This window comes from Schistocerca serialis, chromosome 4 (genome assembly GCF_023864345.2).
Source record: "Schistocerca serialis cubense isolate TAMUIC-IGC-003099 chromosome 4, iqSchSeri2.2, whole genome shotgun sequence".
NCBI lineage: Eukaryota > Metazoa > Arthropoda > Insecta > Orthoptera > Acrididae > Schistocerca > Schistocerca serialis.
The window spans coordinates 284,940,194-284,963,345 of NC_064641.1; the positions used below are offsets into that span (position 1 = coordinate 284,940,194).

The 23,152-nt window shown below is 39.3% G+C and overlaps 1 protein-coding gene across 1 annotated transcript in view; it reads right to left on the reverse strand.

Moving 5' to 3' along the window:
• The window catches only part of LOC126473766 (uncharacterized), a 397,370-nt gene that overhangs the window by 110,805 nt on the left and 263,413 nt on the right, over positions 1-23,152 (reverse strand). Inside the window, exon 7 of the mRNA XM_050101025.1 lies at positions 9,405-9,590. Within this exon, the coding sequence (XP_049956982.1) occupies positions 9,405-9,590 (186 nt within the window). The remainder of the gene's footprint in view (positions 1-9,404; positions 9,591-23,152) is intronic.

Genomic DNA, 23,152 nt, shown 5'->3' on the forward strand with positions numbered 1-23,152 from the left:
TGTTGTGTGATATTTTATGAGGGTGCCTAGAGAAAACACAGAGGATCTTTTGGCAAAACAGTTTCCACTTGGAATGTTCAAACTGTTCCACCATACCCAAATGACAATATACTTTCTATACTGTTTTCAATATTATGGGATAATGGATGGTACTGAGATAAGATCCCCACAGTCAGCAGCTGTAACAAACTTTTTCATGGAGGTTTCTGAGGAACCAGGTCTGAACATTGTGTTGTTGTACCTTTCTTGCTTCCTGTTTATAGTGACGACAACTTCTTGACATGGCCTCATGGTGAAAGTGCATTATAGTAGCTGACCAATGTCATGACAGGTGCCAATCACAACATTTAAGTTACTGTTAAGGACGTGTTGCTAGGCCATAGCTCAGAACATATACTGTTACATTTAATGAAAATTGATATTTTAGTGATAAAACCGAGTAAAGTAACATATGTGTAAGAGTTGCCAAACATTTATGTATACAAATTTTTTGAAAGTGAAGAATAGAAATATCTTGTTTTTGGAAAAGGAGGTGAACTTCATTGTCGTCGCCATCTATCAATCGACAGAATTGTAAGTGTACAACATTCTCTAAAATACAGGAAAAGAAATGCATTCTCTATAGTTTTCATTCAATAAGTAACAACCTCTCATAATTTCTTAATTACAGTAATTGGATTATGTTCTTGTACAATAGTATGGTGCTGAACTCCACTGACCCATTTTGATGTAGCAGGACATGTAGTTTGAAGGAAGTTTGTGTGCCAAGCAATCTCCTTTTCTCATGAAAAGCAGATTGCTGTTTGATCTTATTTACTTCCAACAGTGGTCCCTTAGGTATGAAAAGCTATGAAAACTTGGGCTCAAAGCTATACACAATATGGCCAAGTAGCCAACAGAGTCATATTTTAAAACTAAAAGAACAACAACTTCCTCCAAATTGTAATACGTCACAAACTGGTGCAGAAGCTGATCATTCAAGGAGGCAGCAACCAAAATTCAGGTACCAGTTATGAGTTAAAGTAAAAATCTCTATCAAAAATCAATCTCTCTCTCTCTCCAAACACATATATAAAAATTCATATTATTAAGATAAAAGTCATTTTATAGGAAGAACCTGTGTATAGGTATAATGAGAAGCAGTGAAGTGTGTTTGAAGTTCTCTAAGGCCATACATACCATGCTAATGAATATTACAGTAGTCAGTTCAGTAGTTCAGTTGAAGAAGTAATCACAGAAATCAGACCGACAAATATAGATACGAGGAAGATAACAGCAAAGAAAACTTGGGTGGCAGAAAAAAATGATTCAGTTGTTTAATAAAAGAAGGAAATGTGAGGGGGTACCCAGAAAAAACTGCATTTTTTAAAGCCAAATATTTTGCCTCTATTTTTAAATTGTTTACAAAACAATCTTGTCCCCTTCAAAATACTCTCAGTTACAACTAATACATTTGTCCCACCAGTGTTTCCAGTGTTTGAAACATTTTTTGTAATCATCTTTAGAAATATCTGACAGCTCTTGCCTCATTTTTTTCTTGAATTCTTCAATGTTGTCAGACTGGTATACTTTTGTGCCTCTTTCATGGATGGAAACAAGAAATATTCACACAGAAACAATGGCTGTGTGTGCAGGGGTGTTGTCATGGTGGAGGAACTAGTCTTCTGTCTGCCACAAAATGGGTCTCTTTTGATGAACACTGTAGTGCAATATTCTTAAAAATTCCAAATAAAATGTTTGATTGACAGTGTGGCCTGGGGGAACAAACTCTGAATGAACTATGCCCTTGGCATCAAAAAAGCAAATCAGCATTTTTTTGATGTTTGGTTTGACTTGATGTCATTTTTTTAGATGGGGTCATGATGACACCTTCCATTGGCCTGACTGTTGCTTTGTAACCATAGCACCATGACTCATCACCAAGAAATCTGGATCAGTTTCAAGCTGTTGCTTTAAAGCACAACATGTTTCAACTTGACATTCCTTTTGATTGTCAGTCAGAACCCGAAGAACAAACTTGGCAGCTACCCTTTTCATTCCCACATCTTCCATTGAAATTTGCTGAACCAAGCTCTGAGATAACCCTCTAATCTCTAACAACTGGTGAATTGTCTGTAGATGGTCTGTGAGCACAAGTTTCGAATTTTTTCAATATTTTCATTGATTCAGGCAGTTGATGGATGTCTAGAATGAGGTTCATTATCAATCAATATATTGCCATTTTTAAATTGAGCAAATCACTCATTCACTTGAGTTTTTCCCATAGCGTCATATTGTTAAGCTGTTTTCAACACTGAAACAGTTTCAGCAGTATTTTTACTGAGTAGAAAACAAAATTTCACAGCTGCACATTGTTCACTGAAACTTGCCGTCATAAAAAATGAAACAAGAACAAAACAGCATTAATAAAAACAATCACTGTAGATGAGCAGAACAAGCCAGGTCAGCATTGAGCTGGCAATGAGTTGTGCTATACATGCCTAGTGACAGGAATGCATACTACACAAGCTCTGCTTATGGCAGCATTATTTCAGTTTTTTGGGTACCCCCTCACACAAAAACAATCAGAAAAAGGAAGGTATTCACCATTAAAAATCACTTAGAATTGAAATCTGTAGGAGCTGCAACAAAGCTACAGCAAAATGGCTGCAGGACAAATATTAAGAAATGAGAAAGGAAATGGCTGTCAGAAAGACAGATTCAGCATACAGGAAAGTTCAAATAATTTTCAGTGAAATTAAAAGCAGGAGTTTGATGATGTGATTAAAGAAGAAATAGAATCCATTATTAGAGACAGAGTTTGACAGAGTTCTGGAAGACTTGTGATCAAACAAGGCTGATGGTGTAGATAACATTCCTTAGAACTGTTTAAAAGAATTGGGGAAGTGGCAACCAAACTATCATTTAAGCTAGTATGTGTAATCTATGAGACTACAGACATACATCAAACTCTTGGAAGACCATAATGATGAAAACAATCAATTATTGATAAAATTATTTAATTGGATAGATAAAAAAATCTACTCACCAAGCTGTGGCAGAACACACACATAAAAGACTGTTGTGATTGGCAAGCTTTTGGGGCCAGTGGCTCCATCTTCATGCAGAAGGGTTGAAGGCAAAGAAAGAAGGGTGAAGGAAAAGGACTGGAGAGGTCTAGGAAAAGGGGTAGATTTCGGGAAAGTCACTCAGAACCACAGGTCAGGGGAGACTTACTGTATGGGATGAGAAGAAAAGTCTGACTGTCTAGTCCCATGAATGAAATATTCTTGGTTTTCAGGTTGTACCAAGCCAAATAAAATTCTAGATCTTTTAACAGCTGTCTCCACTACTGTCATCAGGAGTAAAACAACTAATAGTTAGTAGAACTTTGTCTGATGTGGTCTAGCTTGAAAACTGAGAAGATTTCATTCAAACATACTATCTGGAAATACTCTGAGGACACATCTGGGCATTGTAATACCACAATCCTTTGGTATCCTATATCCTTTTTCCAGTCTTATTCCCATTCTCCCAAAGAAGGCATATCTGTAACATCAATATGTTGCTTTGATTTTGTATTTTATGGTTATGTGGATTTGAATACACTGAAGATTTTCTTTTGCAGCAAATTAATAATTTGAATTAATTTAAACTATTGCAGAGGAAGAGGATGCAGATGCAGAGGAAGAGGATATAGCAGAAGTTCTGAAGCTCAAACCAACAGTAAGCCTACATGTCCACAGTGAAAGTACCCTGATACCAAGTACGCCTAATCGTAAAAATGGTGCAGATTTAAGAAAGACTAAAACCACTCACAATTTTCTATCAGAACATTGGCCTAAGAGGACTTAAAAATTCACTAGACCAGCTACTAATAAACATAATTGATATTGAAAGAGAAAAGCAACCAAATATACTATACTTCACCGAACATCATATCACTTGTGGTATTCAGATGTTGTGCTTAGACAGATTCAGTTTAACATCTCAATATTGCAGATCCAACATGTAGAGGGCCGGAACAGTGATTTATGTTAGAAATGATGTAGTATTTAGAACTCTTGATGTAAGCAAATTTTGTATTGAGCAGCACTTTGAAGTGTGTGGTATAGAACTGGCAACAATTAGTGTATCAGTAGTCATATTATCAATTTATAGAGCACCTGCAGGGAATCTTGGAATCTTTCTCAAACAGATTGAAGCAATGTTCTCAAAATTGCACAGAAAAAACATTTCAGTCATAATACTAGGTGACTTTAATGTAAACTTCCTGAATGAAAGTTATGACAGAATGGAGCTGGAGCAACTAATGAGCTATTACAATCTAATGCAAGTAGTTGAATTTCCCAATAGGGTAACTGACCACTCCAGTACTCTAATTGATAATGTGTTTGTTGATAAGTCTAGGCACAGTAGCTTGACAGTCAGTCAAGTCCTAAATGGGCTGTCAGACCATGATGCTATACTTCTGACAATCCCCCATTTAAATCTTAACAGAAAACCAAAAGCTATCTGGGAAAATGTGAGACCAATAAATAAAGAAACAATGGAGACATACAGGCAGAAGCTACAGTTAGTAGACTGGTCTGAAGTATTCAACTCAGCAGATGTCAACACAAAATTTAATGTATTTATTAATTTAACATCAAATCTTTTTGAGGAGGTGTTTCCAAATAAAAGAGTCAGAGAAAATCAATGTAACCCTGCATATAAGCCATGGATTACCCAGGGCATCAAAATTTCATGTAAAACAAAAAGAGAATTGTATGCCTCAGCCAGACAGTCTAACAATACTGCAGTGATAGGGCAATATAAAGTGTACTCTAAGATATTAAGGAAGGCAATCCAGAAATCTAAAAGTATGTATTAAAAAAGGAAATTGACAAAGCAAATAACAAAATGAAAACCATATGGAACTATGTTAAAAGCAAGACGGGAAAAAACCTATCTGCCAAAGAAGTGATTAGCTTAAGAACTGGGAGCCTTTCGGTGGATGCTCCCGAAATGGTGGCTAATATCTTTAACAATCATTTCCTAACGGTCACCAACCAAATGGGATGACAGGGTTCTGTAAAGAAAGCTACAAAATACTTGCATAACACTTTAACTAACAAAATAGATGAGATGCATCTTCGAAAAACTACATGTGATGGAATTAGAAAAAATAATTATGTCTTTAAAAAGTAAAAATTCTGCCGGAGTTGACAAAATTTCCAGCACGTTACTTAAATACTGTTGTAAAGAAATAAGTACAGTCCTCTGACATATTAGGAATACCTTGCTGGAAGAAGGTGTTTTTCCCGACAGGCTAAAATATGGGCTTATAAGACCAATTTACAAAAAGGGAGAAAAGACTGAGGCTACAAACTATCGACTAATTTCATTACTCTCAGTTTTCTCCAAGGTACTAGAGAAATTGATGCATAGCAGAATGGTTGAGCATCTTAGTAAATATAACATCCTCAGCAGTAGCCAGTTTGGCTTTCCGAAAGGGGTATCAACCATGGATGCAATACATGCCTTTGGGGTTGACAGCGTTATGGAAGCCATAAATGATAATATGATGATGGTCGGAATGTTTTGTGACCTGTCAAAAGCTTTTGACAGTGTAAGTCACCATATTCTCTTGAGTAAAGCCAAGATCCTAGGAATGGGTGGAACCGTAGGCACGTGACTTGAATCCTATCTGTGTGGTAGAAAGCAGAAAGTAAGCGTGGAAGGACTGCATGGTGGCCAGGTATCTTCAGAATGAGGCTCCATTAGTGCAGGAGCACCTCAAGGCTCAGTATTGGGCCCAATGCTCTTTCTAATGTTTATAAATGACTTAGCACTATGTACAGAATATGGGAAAATACTCATGTTTGCTGATGACACCACTTTATCAGTTAATAATCTCTCAGGAAATGTGTCAAATGAGGCTGCAAATAAAGCTTTTGCAGATTTGACAAACTGGTTTGAAACCAATGGCCTTACAGTCAACCTAAAAAAGACAAATTATGTTCATTTCTCTTCTAACACAAATGTTACTAATGAAATGAACCTAATTCTTGGGTCTGCAAATAGATAGCAAAATGAAGTGGCACCACCATTTCAAGATCTGTGCAGAAGGCTAAGCTCAGCAACGTTTGCCTTAAGAGTAATTTCAGACACTAGGGAAATGAGCACAATAAGAACTGCATATTTTGGCTATTTTCACCTACTTATGGCCTATGGTATAATATTTTGGGGAAATCAACCAATAGCAAAAACAGTGTTCCATGCACAGAAGCGAGCAATAAGAATTACGTGTGGAGTACATCCTAGGCACTCATGCAGGGATCTGTTTAGATCTCTACAAATCCTTACAATACCTGCCCAATATATTTTTTCCCTGCTGTGCTGTGTTTCAAAAAACAGCAACTTATTCAAAATCAATAGCTCATACCACAGTTGTGACACCCGAAGGAAACTGGATATCCATTATGAGCCAAAAACGAAAAGCATGGTCCAGAAGGGGGTTTTATACAGTGGTACCAAGATTTTTAATGCCCTCCCACCACACATTAAAGATCTGGTTGGAAACATGCCAAAGTTTAAAGAAAATCTGAAGCAGTTCCTTTTAGATGAATCTTTTTACAGTATTGATGAATTTCTTAGCAAAAATGCATAGAATCTCTTGTTTGTGCTTAAACCTCACTGTGTGACCTCTACAATTGATTAATCATACACTGTAAGTACAGTGTAACTTAATACAATACCCAAATTTATGTATGTCTGTATATGACACTTGTATAACTTAAGAACAATACCAAAATTTATGTGTGACTGTATATTCTTTCAGATGTCCTGTATCTCAACTAATATGTAAGGGTATATGCTAAACTTCACAGTTTATTTAATCTAATGATAAGATCAATGTATATGTGCACAAAACAGTAATCTGTAAAAAACATTGACCCGTTCTATATCCCGGGATATGATCCCATATGGATCTATGGAACACGAAATAAATAAATAAATAAATGTCCTGACAGTGTTTACGTTGGACCTCACCAATATACAGAATGAAGGAAACATGTTGGGTTAAAAGCCGATGTACCATCACAATTTGCACTTCAGGCACATGGTAGGAATAAAATTGCTTTGTAATTATGGAATAATTAACAATTAAAGTTCCGATATTTCTAGTCATTGAAAGGCAGCTATATTTATGTTTTCAAAGTTAAAAAAATTGTATCCATAATATAAATATGACATGATAATTTTTCAGTCAGAATTAAGCATACTGTTTTAACTGGTGTTAGTTTTTGCAGTTGTAACTACGACTATATAGAAATGAAAAGTTTTACTCAAACAAAATTTAATTAATTGAATCTCAACCTTTCATTCAATAAAACTAATCCTTCTGTTCACCTGAGAATGATAGGATGATTATCCTTTAAGTAAGTAAAATGATATCAGGAAATTAATGAAATATATTGTTGTAATGATAAAACATGTAATTTTTAGTATTAATAGACCAGATTCTTTCCTGTCTTTGAATGAAATTATTCACTTTTATTTCATGTAAATTTCTATGTAATTTAGGAAGATGTATGTAAAATTTTTAATTGGTAAGCCTAAAAATTTAATATGTAACAATGTCAGTAACTGTTTAAAATCATATACAAGGGTTGGAACTTAAATAGTGGCAACTATTTATTCACAATCGAAACAAAAGAGTTACATGTTTGCACATGTTACTGTCCTTCAAAGAAGTCACCATCATTGTGTAGAACTCATTGCCAGTGATGTGGAAGGCGTAGTATATCGTAAGCAGAGCCTGTTCTGTTGATGGTGCAAATGGAGCGGTCTAAGGTTATGGTGATTCTTGTGTACGACTGTGATGGTGTTATCCTAATGCATTATGTTTATACACGGCAGACCATCAATGCACAGTATTGCTGTTCATTTTTGGAGCATCACCTGTGACCAGCTTTGCGAAAGGAGCAGCGACACTTTCTGCATAACACACCCATCATTTTGCACGACAATGTGCGAGCGCATACCGCGCAAGCAATGGCTGCTCTGTTTGGTTGAAAGGACTGGGAAGTACTGTGCCATCCACCATACTCCCCAGATTTAAGTCCTTGTGATTTTTATTTGATTCCAAAGATGAAGGAACCACTTCATAGCATTCACTTCAGAACTGTTCCAGAAATTCGACAGGCAGTAGACCACTACATTTGCACCATCAACAAAACAGGTTCTTCTAATGATATACTATGCCTTCAATATCACTGGCAACGGATTCTACACAATGCTGGTGACAACTTGGATGGACAGTAACAGTTGCAAAACTCTTTTGTATCGGTTGTGAATAAATAGTTGCCACTATTTAAGTTCCAACCCTCATAAATAGAGGCAATTTGTACACCACAATATCTCAGTTGGATTTCAGTTTGACGTCAGTCATGAGACAGTGTTAAGTCAATTTTACATGTAGTTCACTGCCGAACATCTACCGTGCGAAATAAGACTTGTTGTGAACACGAATTCCTGGAGCTTATTTCTGCCAAGTTAGAGGTGTACTGTGGTATTCAATTCAGGAAAAACTACCATGGGTAACACTGTGTTGAAAACAGAGCTGCTGTCAACTATTGTGGATCATAATAGTGGATGGAAAGATCACAATGTAGCAAACCACAATGCTGCATATCATCAAACAGCAACCAATTGTATCATCCAGAACCACCTCTTCATTATAGGATACAGAGAGCTTTGGTCTATATTCATTCATGCACATCAAAGGTGTTTGGGGAGCAAGAACAATACTGCTGTGTGCTTGAAGCATGGAAAGAGGTATCACAGATGGATGAGTCATGTTAGTATATGATAATGAAAGGATGCAAGTATGGGGAAACTACATGATGTGATGCAACCAATTTGCTAACAGGGCATTATTCAAATAGGAGGTGAAGTTATTCTCACATGAGGGATGTTTATATAATGTCAAGTGAAGTCTTTGATGCATTTGCTATTGTCTGTTAGTGATTAATGATACCAGAACTGATTGTCTGAATAGTTGCATCCATTTGTTTTCTTGCAGCATCCTGGAGGCAACTAATACTTCTAGCAAGACAATGCACCAGCCCATTGTTTCCTATTTATGCCAGAAGGATCACTCTCAGGCTTCCCAACCTCAATTCTAAGGGGCACAATTGGTATGCAATTGAATATGTTTGCAGTGAAAACACACTTATGTCAACTTCCATGTGTTATAGATGGCAAATAAGCAGTCATGGATCAGAATAGCTAACCTATCCTTTTTGTGTCTCAATGAGCATATATTACATAGTGTCACAGTTATCATAACAGGTATCTCCAATTTAATTGCTCATGAATGTAACTATGAAAAAGGAAATTGACGCAATGGATATTATTACATGAGATTGCTTCAGTACCTGCAGAGTTCAATTTGTGTAGTTCTTTCTTGTGCTTCAGGTGGCGTGACCTTGTTGCAGGCACTGGCACAGGTGGGTGTTCTGATGGTGTGTGTCCCAACGATGTTGGTGGACTGTCTGAGCCAGATGCTGAAGAGCTTGCATTCAGCACTGACAACCGGGCACTTGATTTGCCACTAGAACGAACTGGAAACAAAAAACCACATTTCGTACCTTCAGAATATGAAGCTAGGAAATTAATGTATGATACTGCCAGACCTATACAGTAAGCAGATGTAAAATAAATAAACAAAAGAAATAAAGTATTTTAAGAATTTTATCAGCAGTATTATCCTTTATTTAAATAGAAATATAAGTTCTGAAAGGCGACAGGCGTAAACTAGTTTGTTATCTTAATTTAAACTGCTCCATGAACTGAAGAGACACAAAGATAGTTTCAGCAACAAGTCATACAAATGTTGAATTCTTCCTTTTTTAAATTTTTGTTTGTTTGTTATGATTGGCCCTAGCTGAATAGCCCTGCGAGTTGAGTCAAAATGAAGCCAGACCAACTGCTTCTGTCAGATACTGAGATGGACTTGGTTTTAGTTTGTGTGGGTGCTGTTGCCAGGTGGGGTTTTACAAAGAATGGTCTACATCTCAACAGGAATAGGAAAGAGAAAATGGCTGGATTGATAGCAACACGTTTTAGGTGGAACATTAATACTCAAGGGTGTATCCTTGTGTTAACTGCTGTCAGGGCAGAACGGTTTTTAGGGCAGATTTCAGGCTGTCAGTATTAAAAGAAGTGTATATAAATGAAATTTTTGAGTTTGAAATATGTTAAGACAAAAATAAGGTTAAAATAAGTATATTACATCAAAACGTTAGAGGGTTAAAAAATAATATCAGTGAACTTCTAAGTTAACATTGTGTAAATGATGGCTTTTGAGGCTGTTGTCATGGTTAGTAAAATTCTTCTGAGTATGTGGTCACATTCTCAATGTGTAAAATTTCTAACATTTCAGCTAATCAGCAAAAACACCCTGAGGAAAGCCATCTGCAACAGTGGCCGAAATGTCAGAAAATTTTACACATTGATAATGTGGTCACACAGTTGGAAGATTTTTATTGACAATTAACTTCCAGTTTCTTTAGATGAATTACAGCCTACAAATCATGTAGATACATGTTTCTGAACATCATTTGACAGCAGACACAGGAATACTGAATATAGATGGAAATAACTTAGGATCAAGTTACTGCAGATCAGGTATGGAGAAAAGAGGAGTTCTCACTTACATTATAAAGGGATATAAATAGGAAAACGTTGATATTCACAGTTTTTGCAGTGATCAGCATTTAAAAGCTTATGCTGCTGAAGTAGAGTTTCATGGAAAGTCATAATAATAGTCACAATATACAGGGCTCCACCTGGTAATTTTTAATTATTTATAAAACAACTTGGTACATTATTAAACATTTTGACTTCCAAGCACAATGAGATAATATTTAGTGGGGACTTAAATTTAATTTTTTTAGAGCACTCCTGTTCTGTAGTTTTACATAAGTCCCTTACCATTTCATGTAATCTAGAATGTTCATACAATGTACAAGAGTAGTGGGAACCAGCAGCACCATTATTGGTAACATTTTTACAGCTGAATTGAGACTGCAAAGTCATAGCATGATCCCCTTAGTTAACAGTTTCTCAGCCCATGATGATCAGCTGCCACTGTTCAGTAACAGAGTACATAACACAAATAAAAATAAAAAAAATAATAGAAAACAATAAGGGTAATAAATGAAAAAAGGACTCAGGAATTCGAGAATAATTTGCAAAATACATGTTGGAAAGATGTACATAACACACCTGGTGTATGAAAAATGTAATGTGCTCTAATAAAAAGTCATAGGCCTTCTTTGAAAACTGTTTTCCTAAGAAAGTAATTAGTGGGAGCAGGTTAAATACAACTAATCCCTGGATTAGAAATGGGATCAGAATATCATGAAAAACTGAAAGAAGACAGTACTTGGCATCAAGGGACATAGATAAAGACACAGTTAAATCACTTTACAAACTGTTCTGTAAAATTCTAAGTGAAGTTGTAAGAGCATCAACATGTATTACTTTCTAGACAAAATAAGCTCCTCTATTGGACCATAGCAAAAAAAGATGGGGAACACAAAACAAGAAAATGAAGAAATTTCTTTTAACTCTAGTGCTCTGTCGAGCCTCCATGTTAATTTTACTTTAGTCAGTTCTTTGTTATACTTCATTCTGTATGGATGCAGTGCCAAATGTAAATACATATGAGCTATGACATATATGCGAATTAAGTTTTCTATATCCCAATTGCCGATCCTGTTCCCATAGTGGTGACCACACAGTTCATTCATGTTTCATGTCTCCCACACTGGTGTTTATGCAACAGTTTATATGCACTATGCAATGACCACGCCAAACAATGCCTTGTTCAAATACGTGGAAGCATAACTCTGCTCACTGAGTTTTGTCATTTCTTCGCCAACGGCGTATTCGTCATTTATGCACAGTGATTCGCATTCTCAACCAACACTGTGTGCTAAACTCATTAGTTTTCAATGGTCGACAACTATGTTGTTAGAGCGAACAATGGACTCAGGCTTCGCGTCTCCAGATTATGCCTATCCGACAGTGAAATGTGTACTGAACAATATTTCGAACTGTTTCTCTTCATATCGAGTGTTTCAAGAACAAAGTGATCTCCATTCAAACACATGTTTAGCCACCCACCGGCATGCTACATCAGTTACTGTCAGGCCATGTGCAACCCCGCCATTACTAAAAACCGTGCTGGATCGGTTCCGCACATGTGGTGTTCCAGTTGTGTCCAATTTACATGCACTATTCAGTGTTTTGTGTAACATGGACCCCTTACCTCGCCTCAGTGGCCCGCCACATGCACTACAGGTATGTTATGCATCAGATAGATTCCGCACAGGTGGCATTCTCAACCTCCCGTGCTCTTCCTCTCACTTGTGCAAGTCCCCATTTCCGGTCGCTCAACCACCTGCCGCTCCCACAGCACCGCCTGTGTCTGCTGCGCCAGTCTCTTGCCCTGTTCCAGAAGCGGGTTGTTTCCATCCAGCACTTGTCACTCGTGGTCTAGTTTCCAGGCCCCCCTCGTGTGCCGTCCATCCGCCCACTCTCACAACACTGCCTGTGTCTGCCATCCATCCGCCCATTTCCACGCTACCGTCCCTGCCTGCCGCCCCGTGTTTTCGTGACACACAGTCAACTATGCCAGCTGCTGCTACTATGGATTCACTCACCTGATTTAAATCCGGGCCTACTGCACCGGCCTCTGACTTAACCTCAGTTCAGCCGCTACCCCAGGAGACACTGAACCTGTCGTCATCACCCCTTCCTGCCTACCTGCTGAAGCTACCGCCTTTATACGAGGACAACCCCGCATTGTGGTTCGCGCTCATCGAGCATCTGTTCGAGTTACATCATGTGTCTGACGACAACTCAAAGTTTCTCTCCCTCGTCACACACCTCCACAACCACTCGGATTTGATTTGTGATCTGCTCCTTTTTCCGCCGCCTGCACCAAAATACGAGTTTGCAAAGAAGACTATAATGGAATGACTTACCTGCTCGCCACAAGAGTTAATAATCAAGATTTTCTACGAGGAGCACCTGGGAGAGTGCGCCCACTCATAACTCTGGCACCGCCTTTGAGTGCTCGTGAACCAGCATACCATGCCTGACGCCATGCTATGGGCTGTGTGGTCTGACAAACTACCTACCGATCTACAGATCCATCTGTTACCACACTCGTTCAAGTCCATCGGCTCCTGCCTATGCATCGCTGACCAGTTTTATTCACTGCTGCGGCAACATCAGCTGGTTCATTTCGCACCTTTCGTTGGCACAGCCACTCCCGCATACCGACCTTTGGCCGCAAAGGCAGGGCTCGCTCCGCTGTCACCTCATCTGCTTATCCTGGCAACGTCGGCTCACTCTCTCTGCTGTCTGAGCACTCTAGGATCACCCACACACCTTACAATGATGCCGAGAAGTGCAGGTTGCCATACCAACACCCAAACGCTGACCACAGGAACTAAGAGATGCTGAGTCCTGTGGGGAACCTAAAAGGTGTCCTCTTACATTACACTCCGCTCACTCATCTGCCTGGATGAGTGGTCATCTCTATGTGACTGACATTGCGTCAGGTCTAGCTTTTCTGGTCAACACTGGTGCTGATGTGTCAATCATACATACTTCGATGGCTCCACCCGCTTCTTCACAGATGAAGTCACTTCTACGAGCAGTCAATGCAATGACGTTACTTACCTCAGGTTCAGTAAAGGTTACGGTGACCCCATCTCCTTCTCTATATTTTCTGTTGATTTACTACACTGCAGACATCGATGAACTGATCCTCGATATGGAATTTTTGTCTCATTATGAACTATCTCTTAACGTCATACAGGGTTCAGTGCTCCACCATCCTACGAACACTCACATACTGTGGACCCACACCTATGTCCAACACCTTGTTTCCATTGCAACATACGATATCATATGTAAGTGTGCCGCCTTTGTGGGAAACATTGTGACCTGCGTTACCGACCTACTGTCAGAATATGATTTGGCAATGCAATTCCCCAGGATGACAAGAAGCTGAAACAACGCATCGCATCCACTTACAGCGAGCTCATCACGGCTCGTACCTCGCTTCTGTAACTGCAGTATATGGCGCCACCACCTAAACAAGACTGTTCGGCCGGGCCTAGCTCGAACTCTCACCAGGTTAGTGCACAAACTTTACTTGCATGTGACATTTCAACCCCTCCCCCTCCCCCCCATCACGCTCGCCTCATCCAGTACCATGTGTTTCAAACAGTGCTGCTAATGACAGTCATGTGCCCGTTGTGACAACGCCCACCTCTCAGACAGCTACTGCACATGTTGATAAACATTCCCCCTCTCTCACTCACCAGCCACATGACCCAGTGGCCATTGTGGCCCCACGTGCGATGCCAGCGCTGGTCTTGCCCATGCCGGTTGTCCAGTGCAAGGTTAACAGCGGACAGTCACCGTCCGTTCCCCTTCTCTTGGCACTGCGCGCGCACCTACCCCCTCCACACAAGCGTACACCACGCTTCCGTAAGAGACATGTGACTTTCGTGCTACCATTCCCCACTTGTGCTAACGGCTATGCCTCGTCGTGCCTTACTTGTCCAAAAACTCAGCACCAGGACGTTAACTGATCTTATGTGTAGTTCTCAGTTTCTTCCATCACTGATGGAATGACACCCAAGATAGTTACTACTGCCGGCCCTCCCATTAGGCGTAATGTCTGATGCCTCAACCCTATCAAGTTACACGTGGCCCGGCAGCAGATTAATGAACTTTTGGTGCCAGCAATTCTGCAACCTTCAGACAGCAACTGGTCTTCACCAATCCACCTCGTTCCCAAACACGATGGATCTTTTTGAATGTGTGGTGATTACAAAGGCTTAAACGCTCATACCATCATGGACAATTACCTAGTGCCGAACATCAATGACTGCACTCATATGTTATCGGGCGCCACAATTTTCAGTGTCACTGACTGTAAACGTGCTTACCACCAGATTCCCGTGGCGCTGGAAGACATTCCTAAGACGGCTATTATCACGCCGCTCAGTTTATTCCAATACCACTTCATGCCTTTCAGCCTAAAGAACACGGTGCAAACATGGTAATGTTTCATTGACTCTATCTTGTGACAGTTCGAGATTTGCTTTGCTTATCTGGATGACATTCTCATTTTCAGCAGCTTAGTGGAGGAACAGGAAAATCATCTGTTTATGGTCCTTCAGACCTTGAACTCCAATGGTGTCGAGGTCAACAAAGAGAAGTTTCAGTTACACCGGGCGTCAGTCTCCTTCCTAGGCTACACCATCTCCACAGGTGGAATACAGCATCCCAAATCTTGTGTGCAGACTATCACATCTCTGCTGCCCTCGGCTACTTACAAAGAGCTATGCCATTTCCTCGGCACCATCAATTACTATCGTTGCCATCTGCCTTCCGCCGCCGCTCCTCAGACACCCCTGATGGATGTGCTATCAGGCAAACAAACTTCCAGTATCAAACCCCTCTCTTGGACTGTTCCAATGCTAGAGGCCTTCAAGGCTCTGAAGACTTCTTTAGCTCATGCTGTGGTACTTGCCCACCCCGACCCCTCTGCCGAGTTATTCATCACTACGGACGCCAGCGACATCGCAGCAGGGGCAGTGTTGTAACAACGCAAGGGCGACAAGGTTTCTTCCCTTCATTTCCTCTCCAATAAACTATCTATGGCTCAGAGAAAATATTCTGCATTTGATAGAGAGCTCCTTGCTGTGTAGGGGCAATCAAACATTTCCGCCCTGGCATTGAGGGACGTTCGTTTTTCGTCCTCACCGATCACAAACCACTGGCTGAAGGGTTCTGCAACCTACCTGAGGACCCATCCTCTCAACATTACCACCACTTTGACCTAGTTTCTCAGTTCACACAACAGACGTCCGTTACATCAAGGGTGCAGATAATGTCACTGCGGATTTCTTCTTGCGGATCAGTGCTGTTTCCCGCATCGTTGATCTTTCCGATCTGGCCTCCAAGCTTCTGACGAAGATTCTCAGGCTCTCCTATGAGACCCACAAACATCACTTGTTTTCACGTTTCTGATGAGGTGTGGTGTGATTCTTCGACCAGCACCCTACCCATTTTGCTCCTACCCAGGCTGCACCGACAGGTTTTCGACACCCTGCATAGCCTAGCCCACCCGGGCATTTGAGCTACCACAAGCCTTGTGTCAGAACGTTTTGTTTGGAAGAATATCAAACGGGACTATCAAGCCTGGGCATGCAGTTGCGTCACTTGCCAGAGCAACAAGATCAGCTGTCACACCTCCCCGCCTCTGGGCAAGTTCGACATTCCCACAGGATGATTCCATTACGTACATATTGAGCTGATCAGACCTCTCCCTCCTTCAGAGGGCCATAGATATAGCTTATCAACTATCGACCATTTGTCTCGCTTGGTCAAGGCTGTCCCTCTCCATAAAATTACTGCCGAGACAGTAGCCAAGGCTTTCATTGGCTTGTGGATCACTCATTTCGGGTGCCTGACCACTATCACCACCGATCAGGGTGGACAGTTCGAATCCTCCTTTTTCACCATCCTCTGAAATATCTGTGGTATTAAAAAAATAAACACTACTGCCTATTGCCCACAAAGCAATGGGTTGGTGGAGAGATGGCATTGCACCCTCAAGGCAGCCCTTCAATGCCATGATTGTCTCTGGTCGGAAGCTCTCCTGTGGGTGCTATTTGGTCCATGCTCGACCTATAAACCTGACCTACAGGGGACTATATCTGAATTTGTTTTCAGCGAGAATCTCGTCCTACCAGGGGAACTTATTCTTCCCCAAGTTAGCGAGGATCTTCTCCCCTCGGCAGATTTCATTAGCCTGATGCGCACGCATTTTCAACAAAAGCATTTGCACCCACCCATCAGTCACTCACCGCCCAAGGCTTATGTACCCACTGCACTCTCCGACTGCTCCCACATCATGCTGCATGATGATGCAGTTAGGCAGCCTTTTCAACCTCCTTTTCTTGGCCCCTACAAGGTCCTGCAGTGGGGGGACACGACTTCTGATATCATGGTTAAAGACTGCACATAGACAGTTTCTCTGCATCGCCTGAAACCGGCTTTAGTTGACCCTGATGATATCACACCACCCAAGTTGGACTCTGCAGATGATCCATCCTTGATTGAGAATGAAGACGTGCTCCCATCAACCTCACCGCATACCTCTTCTGCCAAAGACTGTTCGCCACTGTTCGCTAGTTTCCCGACCTCGCCCCCTATTCCACCCTGTGCAGGTTTCGCGCCCTCACCTCCAACATCAGAGACACACACACCTACTATCAGTTTGTCCTGCAGCATGCTACTGCACTGAGTGAACGACATTTCTATAATGACGTTCAACGACCGAGTGCTCATTCTTTTGACAGATACCGAGGTCTCACCATAGGACGGTCCCTTACATGTCAACATTGCACACTACCTCACACTCCTGCGTGAGTGTGACTGAGCATCTCTATGTGCTTTCATTTCTATGAAGGGATCGATCCGCTTAAGGTCCACACATGCCTCCACCACACTGTCGACTGCCGTGCCCGCTTACTCCCGAGCAGCCCGCGTCTCATCCAGCCACAGTGGCTGACTGACTACAAAGTGGACCTGCCTCTCGCCGCTCCACCTGCACAACCCACCTCGTTCGAAATGGAAGTACCTGCAGTGCACCTGCTTACATGCATGATTTCCACCGACATTGACACCTGCACGCCCTCACCCTTGGACATCCATACTGCAGGGGGGCGGGGGGCGGGGGGGCTGTGTGGCGTCGATAGTTCGTATCGACCACAAAACTTACTATCTGTGAACTCTAAGTGCTCTGTCAAGTCTCCATCTTAAGTTTACATTCGTCAGTTCTTTGTTATACTTCATTCCGTATGGACGCAGTGTCAAGTGTAAATATATATGAGCTACGACATATATGGGAATTAAGTTTTCGATATCCCCATTACCGATCCCATTCCCATAGTAGATAATGAACTGATCAAAGACAGCCCTAAATTTGCAAAAAACTTTTAATAATTTCTTTCTGTCAGTGGAATATAATTTAGATTTGAACAATTCCCTAGCAGACAGCCTACCATTCCTAAGAAAACCATTCCATACAAGTCTGAAAAATTCAACAACATCTAACATCTCCAAAAGAAGTTATCAGTGTTATCAACTCTCATGAATATAAATGTTCAGGTAGTCATGACCAAATGAGCAGTAAAATAATGAAATGTTGTTCAGCTGAATTCAGTAATACATTGTTCAGTAGTACTGCTTGAGCTTTGGTGCAAGGAGCATGGAGTAGGGGCTAGTGTCACGGGCTTGTGTGCCGTGAATCACTAGTTCAGACTCCACTAGCAATTATTTATTATTTAGTATTTATCATTTCTGGAAGCTTCTTGAAATATCTTATGTTTGTAATGTTTGTATATTCTGGAATATTCTACATTTGTATAAATACCAGCATTCTGCAATGTTGCATGTTTGTATGAATAACTGCACTCTTTATGCAGAAGTTCAATTCTGATCTTCTGTTCTTGTCGTATGTTGGTGTTTGTAAGAAATTGCTTTCAGTACTAAGTGTTGAATTTCATTGATGACCCTGCTTTTGTATCTGGATTTGAGTGCAGTTACAAAGTGACAACATTTTGTTCAACTGAACTTAATAATATGTTGTGTTACTTGTGTGATGAATCTTTTCATAGTAGTACTTTCCTGCACAGACTTAAACATGCCGTTGTCAAGCCACTTCACAAATGAGTAGACAAAATGTAAGTACAGAATTACCAACTGATCTCATTACTGTCAGTATTTTCAAAACCTTGTGACAAAATAATGTACAGTACACTTTATACAGGAAAAGACACCCAGTAGTAAACAGTTTGGGTTTAGAAACTGTGAACTGAATGGCTTTATTTACCTTGACAGATGACATATTAGAACAAATAAATTGGAAATTGCTACCATTGGGAATAAAGAAAGGAAATTGAAGTTTATTTTCATGTTGTGATTGAGGTCATTAGAGATAGACCATTGGAATATTTTGTGAATTAGCTATAGCTTTTGATTGTGTGAACCATGATATCCTAGTGCGAGAGTTAAAATACTATGGAATGGTTTTTATCTTATCTGAACAACAGAAAGTAATTTGTACCAGTTCCATGTTAATCATGCAATGACAGGAACTCAGAATTTGAAGCAGTCAGAGACAGGATTACAGATACACCATAACCTCAATTGGGAAACCTACTGCCTAGTCTTGGTTCAGCTGTGTTTGCAGTACATGTGATTACTAATACAGAAGTACAATGAAGTTGCTAGTTTATTCCATGTGTTTCCATTCAATAATAAGTTATGGAATCATTTTCTTGGGAAATTCAGGTTAGAGGGACAGTATTTTCAGAATGCAGAAATGTGTTATAAGAATAATATCTGGTGTTAATTCAAGAATGTCCTGCAGAGATCTTGTCAAAAAACTAGATATTTTGATAACTAATTCACAATTCAGTAATGTCTTTTGCCATTACCAAGTTTTCTCTCATGAGAAATGGTGAAAATCAAGAATATAACACTAGGATTGAAAAACAACCTCTGTGAAAACTCTGAGGTGTTAACATTAGCACAAAGGAGTCAGACGCATGAGTACACATGTATTCAACAAACTACTAGAGCACCTTAAATGTCATGTAGAAATCTGGTGGAGTTTAACCGAATTAAAAAATAAATAAATAAATACAAAAAATTAGAAAAAAATAATAAAAAAAAGTTCATTGGGCAACTTCTTCTGTATTGAAGAGCATCTTCACAGAAACTTTTAAATTTAATGGTTAAGATTGACATGTAATTAGAATAAGCACTGTAATACAGTAATATAAAATCATTTCATTGTTTTATATTTGAATTAAATTAAGCATATATACCCTTAACTTCTTTTCATATCCCAGACATCACTCTCCTTGAGATTCGTAGAATATGGCTAATGTAATGTAATATGAAGTTAAAAGGATAGCCACACCTGAAACTTGGAGACTCAAGCCTTAGCCAATAGTAATGTCTACAGGACTATGTTTCATCTATTGCTTTTGAATACAGGATTTAAATCTTTGAGATATAAAGAGTGTAACAGAGATATTAGATTAGAATAAATGCATCAGTAACTGCTAAGAAGACTACATACTGATGAGCACAGGATTTAAATCTTTGAGATATAAAGTGTATAACAGAGATATTAGATTAGAATAAATGCATCAGTAACTGCTAAGAAGACTACATACTGATGAGCACATGAAATGAGAGACACAGTGAAAGTACCCTAATGTATAAAACATATCTTACATAATTCATAATGAAGAGATTTTCTCTATATGAAGAAAGAGGGGAAAGAATTATAGGAGGAGATGTTTAGACTTTTAAAATTTAAAGACACGTCCACATATGTTGACTTGTAAAGTTGAATAACGGCTAATAGGAAGCCAAACATTATATAACCAGTTTTTGTACAGCCAGAAGTAAGAGTAATGGAAAATCCAGGAGGGAATGATTATAATACTACGAATGTAACAAAGTGATCTGCCACCATCAAGAAGTAGTGTACTTAGTAACTCCTGTAAAATAAATAACGACAGCTACAAGAGAGTTTTAAGTACTGGAAAGCATGCAGATACAAGAGACATAATTTTGTTTCTATCTTATCTTGTTTCTGATAGTCATGGATGACACTGCACTAGTTTATTAAATCAGACACTTCCACCAAGATATTTTGCGATGTCTGTTGTTAAACCAAACACACCATTGAAATATGTTGTTAATAACGCTGAAGAAAAGGTAAAGGATTTCAGTAAATTTGACTGTGTTATTGTCCGCGCTGGAACAAATGATCTAGTATCAGATATCAAGGATTACCAATGCACTGTGAACATGATACTCATAAAATCTATGAACACTTAAGTGATGCTGTGTACAGTACCCGACCGATATGACAGAGTGGACTGGAACGACAAAATATACAAAATGAACACGTTCTTGATGGAATATGTTGCCCAGTACAGTCACGCTAAGGTACTGGATGTAAATCTCTTTTTAAGGAGGACTGATTATACACAGCATGGGCTTCATTTGGTGCTGAAAGGGAAGGAAAAATTATGCAGGAACCTTCATTATTCAGCCATGATTCAGCCCATCACACTGTCACTGTTCTCTGTTAACTGCTTGCAACAGGCAGATCAGTCACTCAACGAAACTGTATGCTTATAATATGGGAAAATAACAGAAGACGAAACCAAAAAATTAACAGTAAATGTGCATACCATGGAATGAACAAGTGACAAGAAAGCAACACAGAAGACAGTATCACCACAGTATATGAAAATCGCAGAGGAAGAAACCAAAAAGTTAACAGCGAATATGCCTTCGGTGGACTGAAAAAAGGGCAGGGAACCAGCACAGAAGACAATATCACCGTGTAAAAAGACTGAGGAGGAAGCTGTACCAGAGTGGACAGAAGTTAAAAACAATATATCACGACAAAGCACCAGGCAGAAGTTAGCATCCAAACAACATATGAACGATTTTTTATGGCCCAATCCACTGCAGAAAAAATAGCCAAGAAGAAGTCCAGGACCCCCAGGAGGTGAAAATCAGATCAGAAACAAAAAGACTAGAGCCTACTCTTCAAAGAAGTAACCAAGCAAGTAACATACCTCTCATAGAAGTGAATAATTCTTTAACTCTCCTATATCATAATGTACAGGGTTTAACCAATAAGCTATATGAGCTAGAGGTCCTTTTGAATGGTTCATTGAAGGAGATTTCTGTCTTGTGAATAACTGAACACTGGCAACAAGAACTCAAAAAATGTGCAGTTGGGATTTCAGACTTCCAGCTGATCACCAGCTTTTGCAGGGAAACATTTAGAGGGGATGGAACAAATGTATATGTAACAACAGGTATTAAATCAATGGAAATTAGGCTATTGTATTGAAAAAGATTTATATTGTGTATGTGAACTAACAGATAGTAAAATTATAATTGCATGTATATATAGGTCCCCATCTGGCAATTTTGAATTATTCTCCGAAAATTTGGAAAACTTCTGAACTATCTAAACAGTCAGTCAAAATACATAATTGTGCTTGGGGATATCAATAATAATTTCAAGGACAACTGTAAAAAAGGGCAAAAACTTGTTAACCTACTAAAATCATACAATATGGACATGTGTGTAGAAGGTACCACCAGATACAGCAGCAAAAGTGAAAGTACTATAGACCAAATATTCATCGACAAATCAAAATGTGGCTTTAAATCTGAGGTATTGGATACAGGTTTCTCTGATCATCAAGCAATTAAATTCACTTTAGATAAATCTCATGAGAAAAGTGACAACAGGAGATATATTGAGAGAAGATTAATTAATGATGATACCATTAAGGTCTTTAATATAATGATAAAAGATGTAAACTGGGACATGGGAAGCAATAGTACTGTAGATATACAATTCAACAAGTTCTTGTCAAATTATAAATACTGTTATGATGTTTCATTCCCTCTGAAGAGAATAAAATAAACAAAAAATCAAAGTCATGGATAACAAGTGAAACCAAAGAGTCACCAGAAAGTCTTAGAATGCTATATAAGTGTGCAAAGCAAAATACTATCTTGAAACCATATGCCAAGTGTTATAAGAAAAAGCACAGGGAAGCTATAATTGCTGCAAAAAGAAAGCACAATGATTCATACATCAGAAAGGGTAACAACAAAATCAAATCTATGTGGAAAGTTATAAATAGTCATACAGGCAAACATGAAAGTGCAGGTAATAAATCACCATAAAACACAAAAATAAAATTGTTGATGTTCCACTTCTGATAGCTTATATTTAATGATCATTACATTAATGTAGCCCAAAACTGGATCACCACTAAATATAATCCAAAGACAAAAGTAACAACTCAAATAAATCAAAGGACAATGTGCCTATATCCCATAACACCCAAAGAAGTACAATCAGCTATCAGCAAACTAAAGAGTAAAATGACGCAGATTTGATGATATCCCTGACAAAATTATTAAATATAGTACCGATAATGTTGTCTCTCAACTTGTGGACATT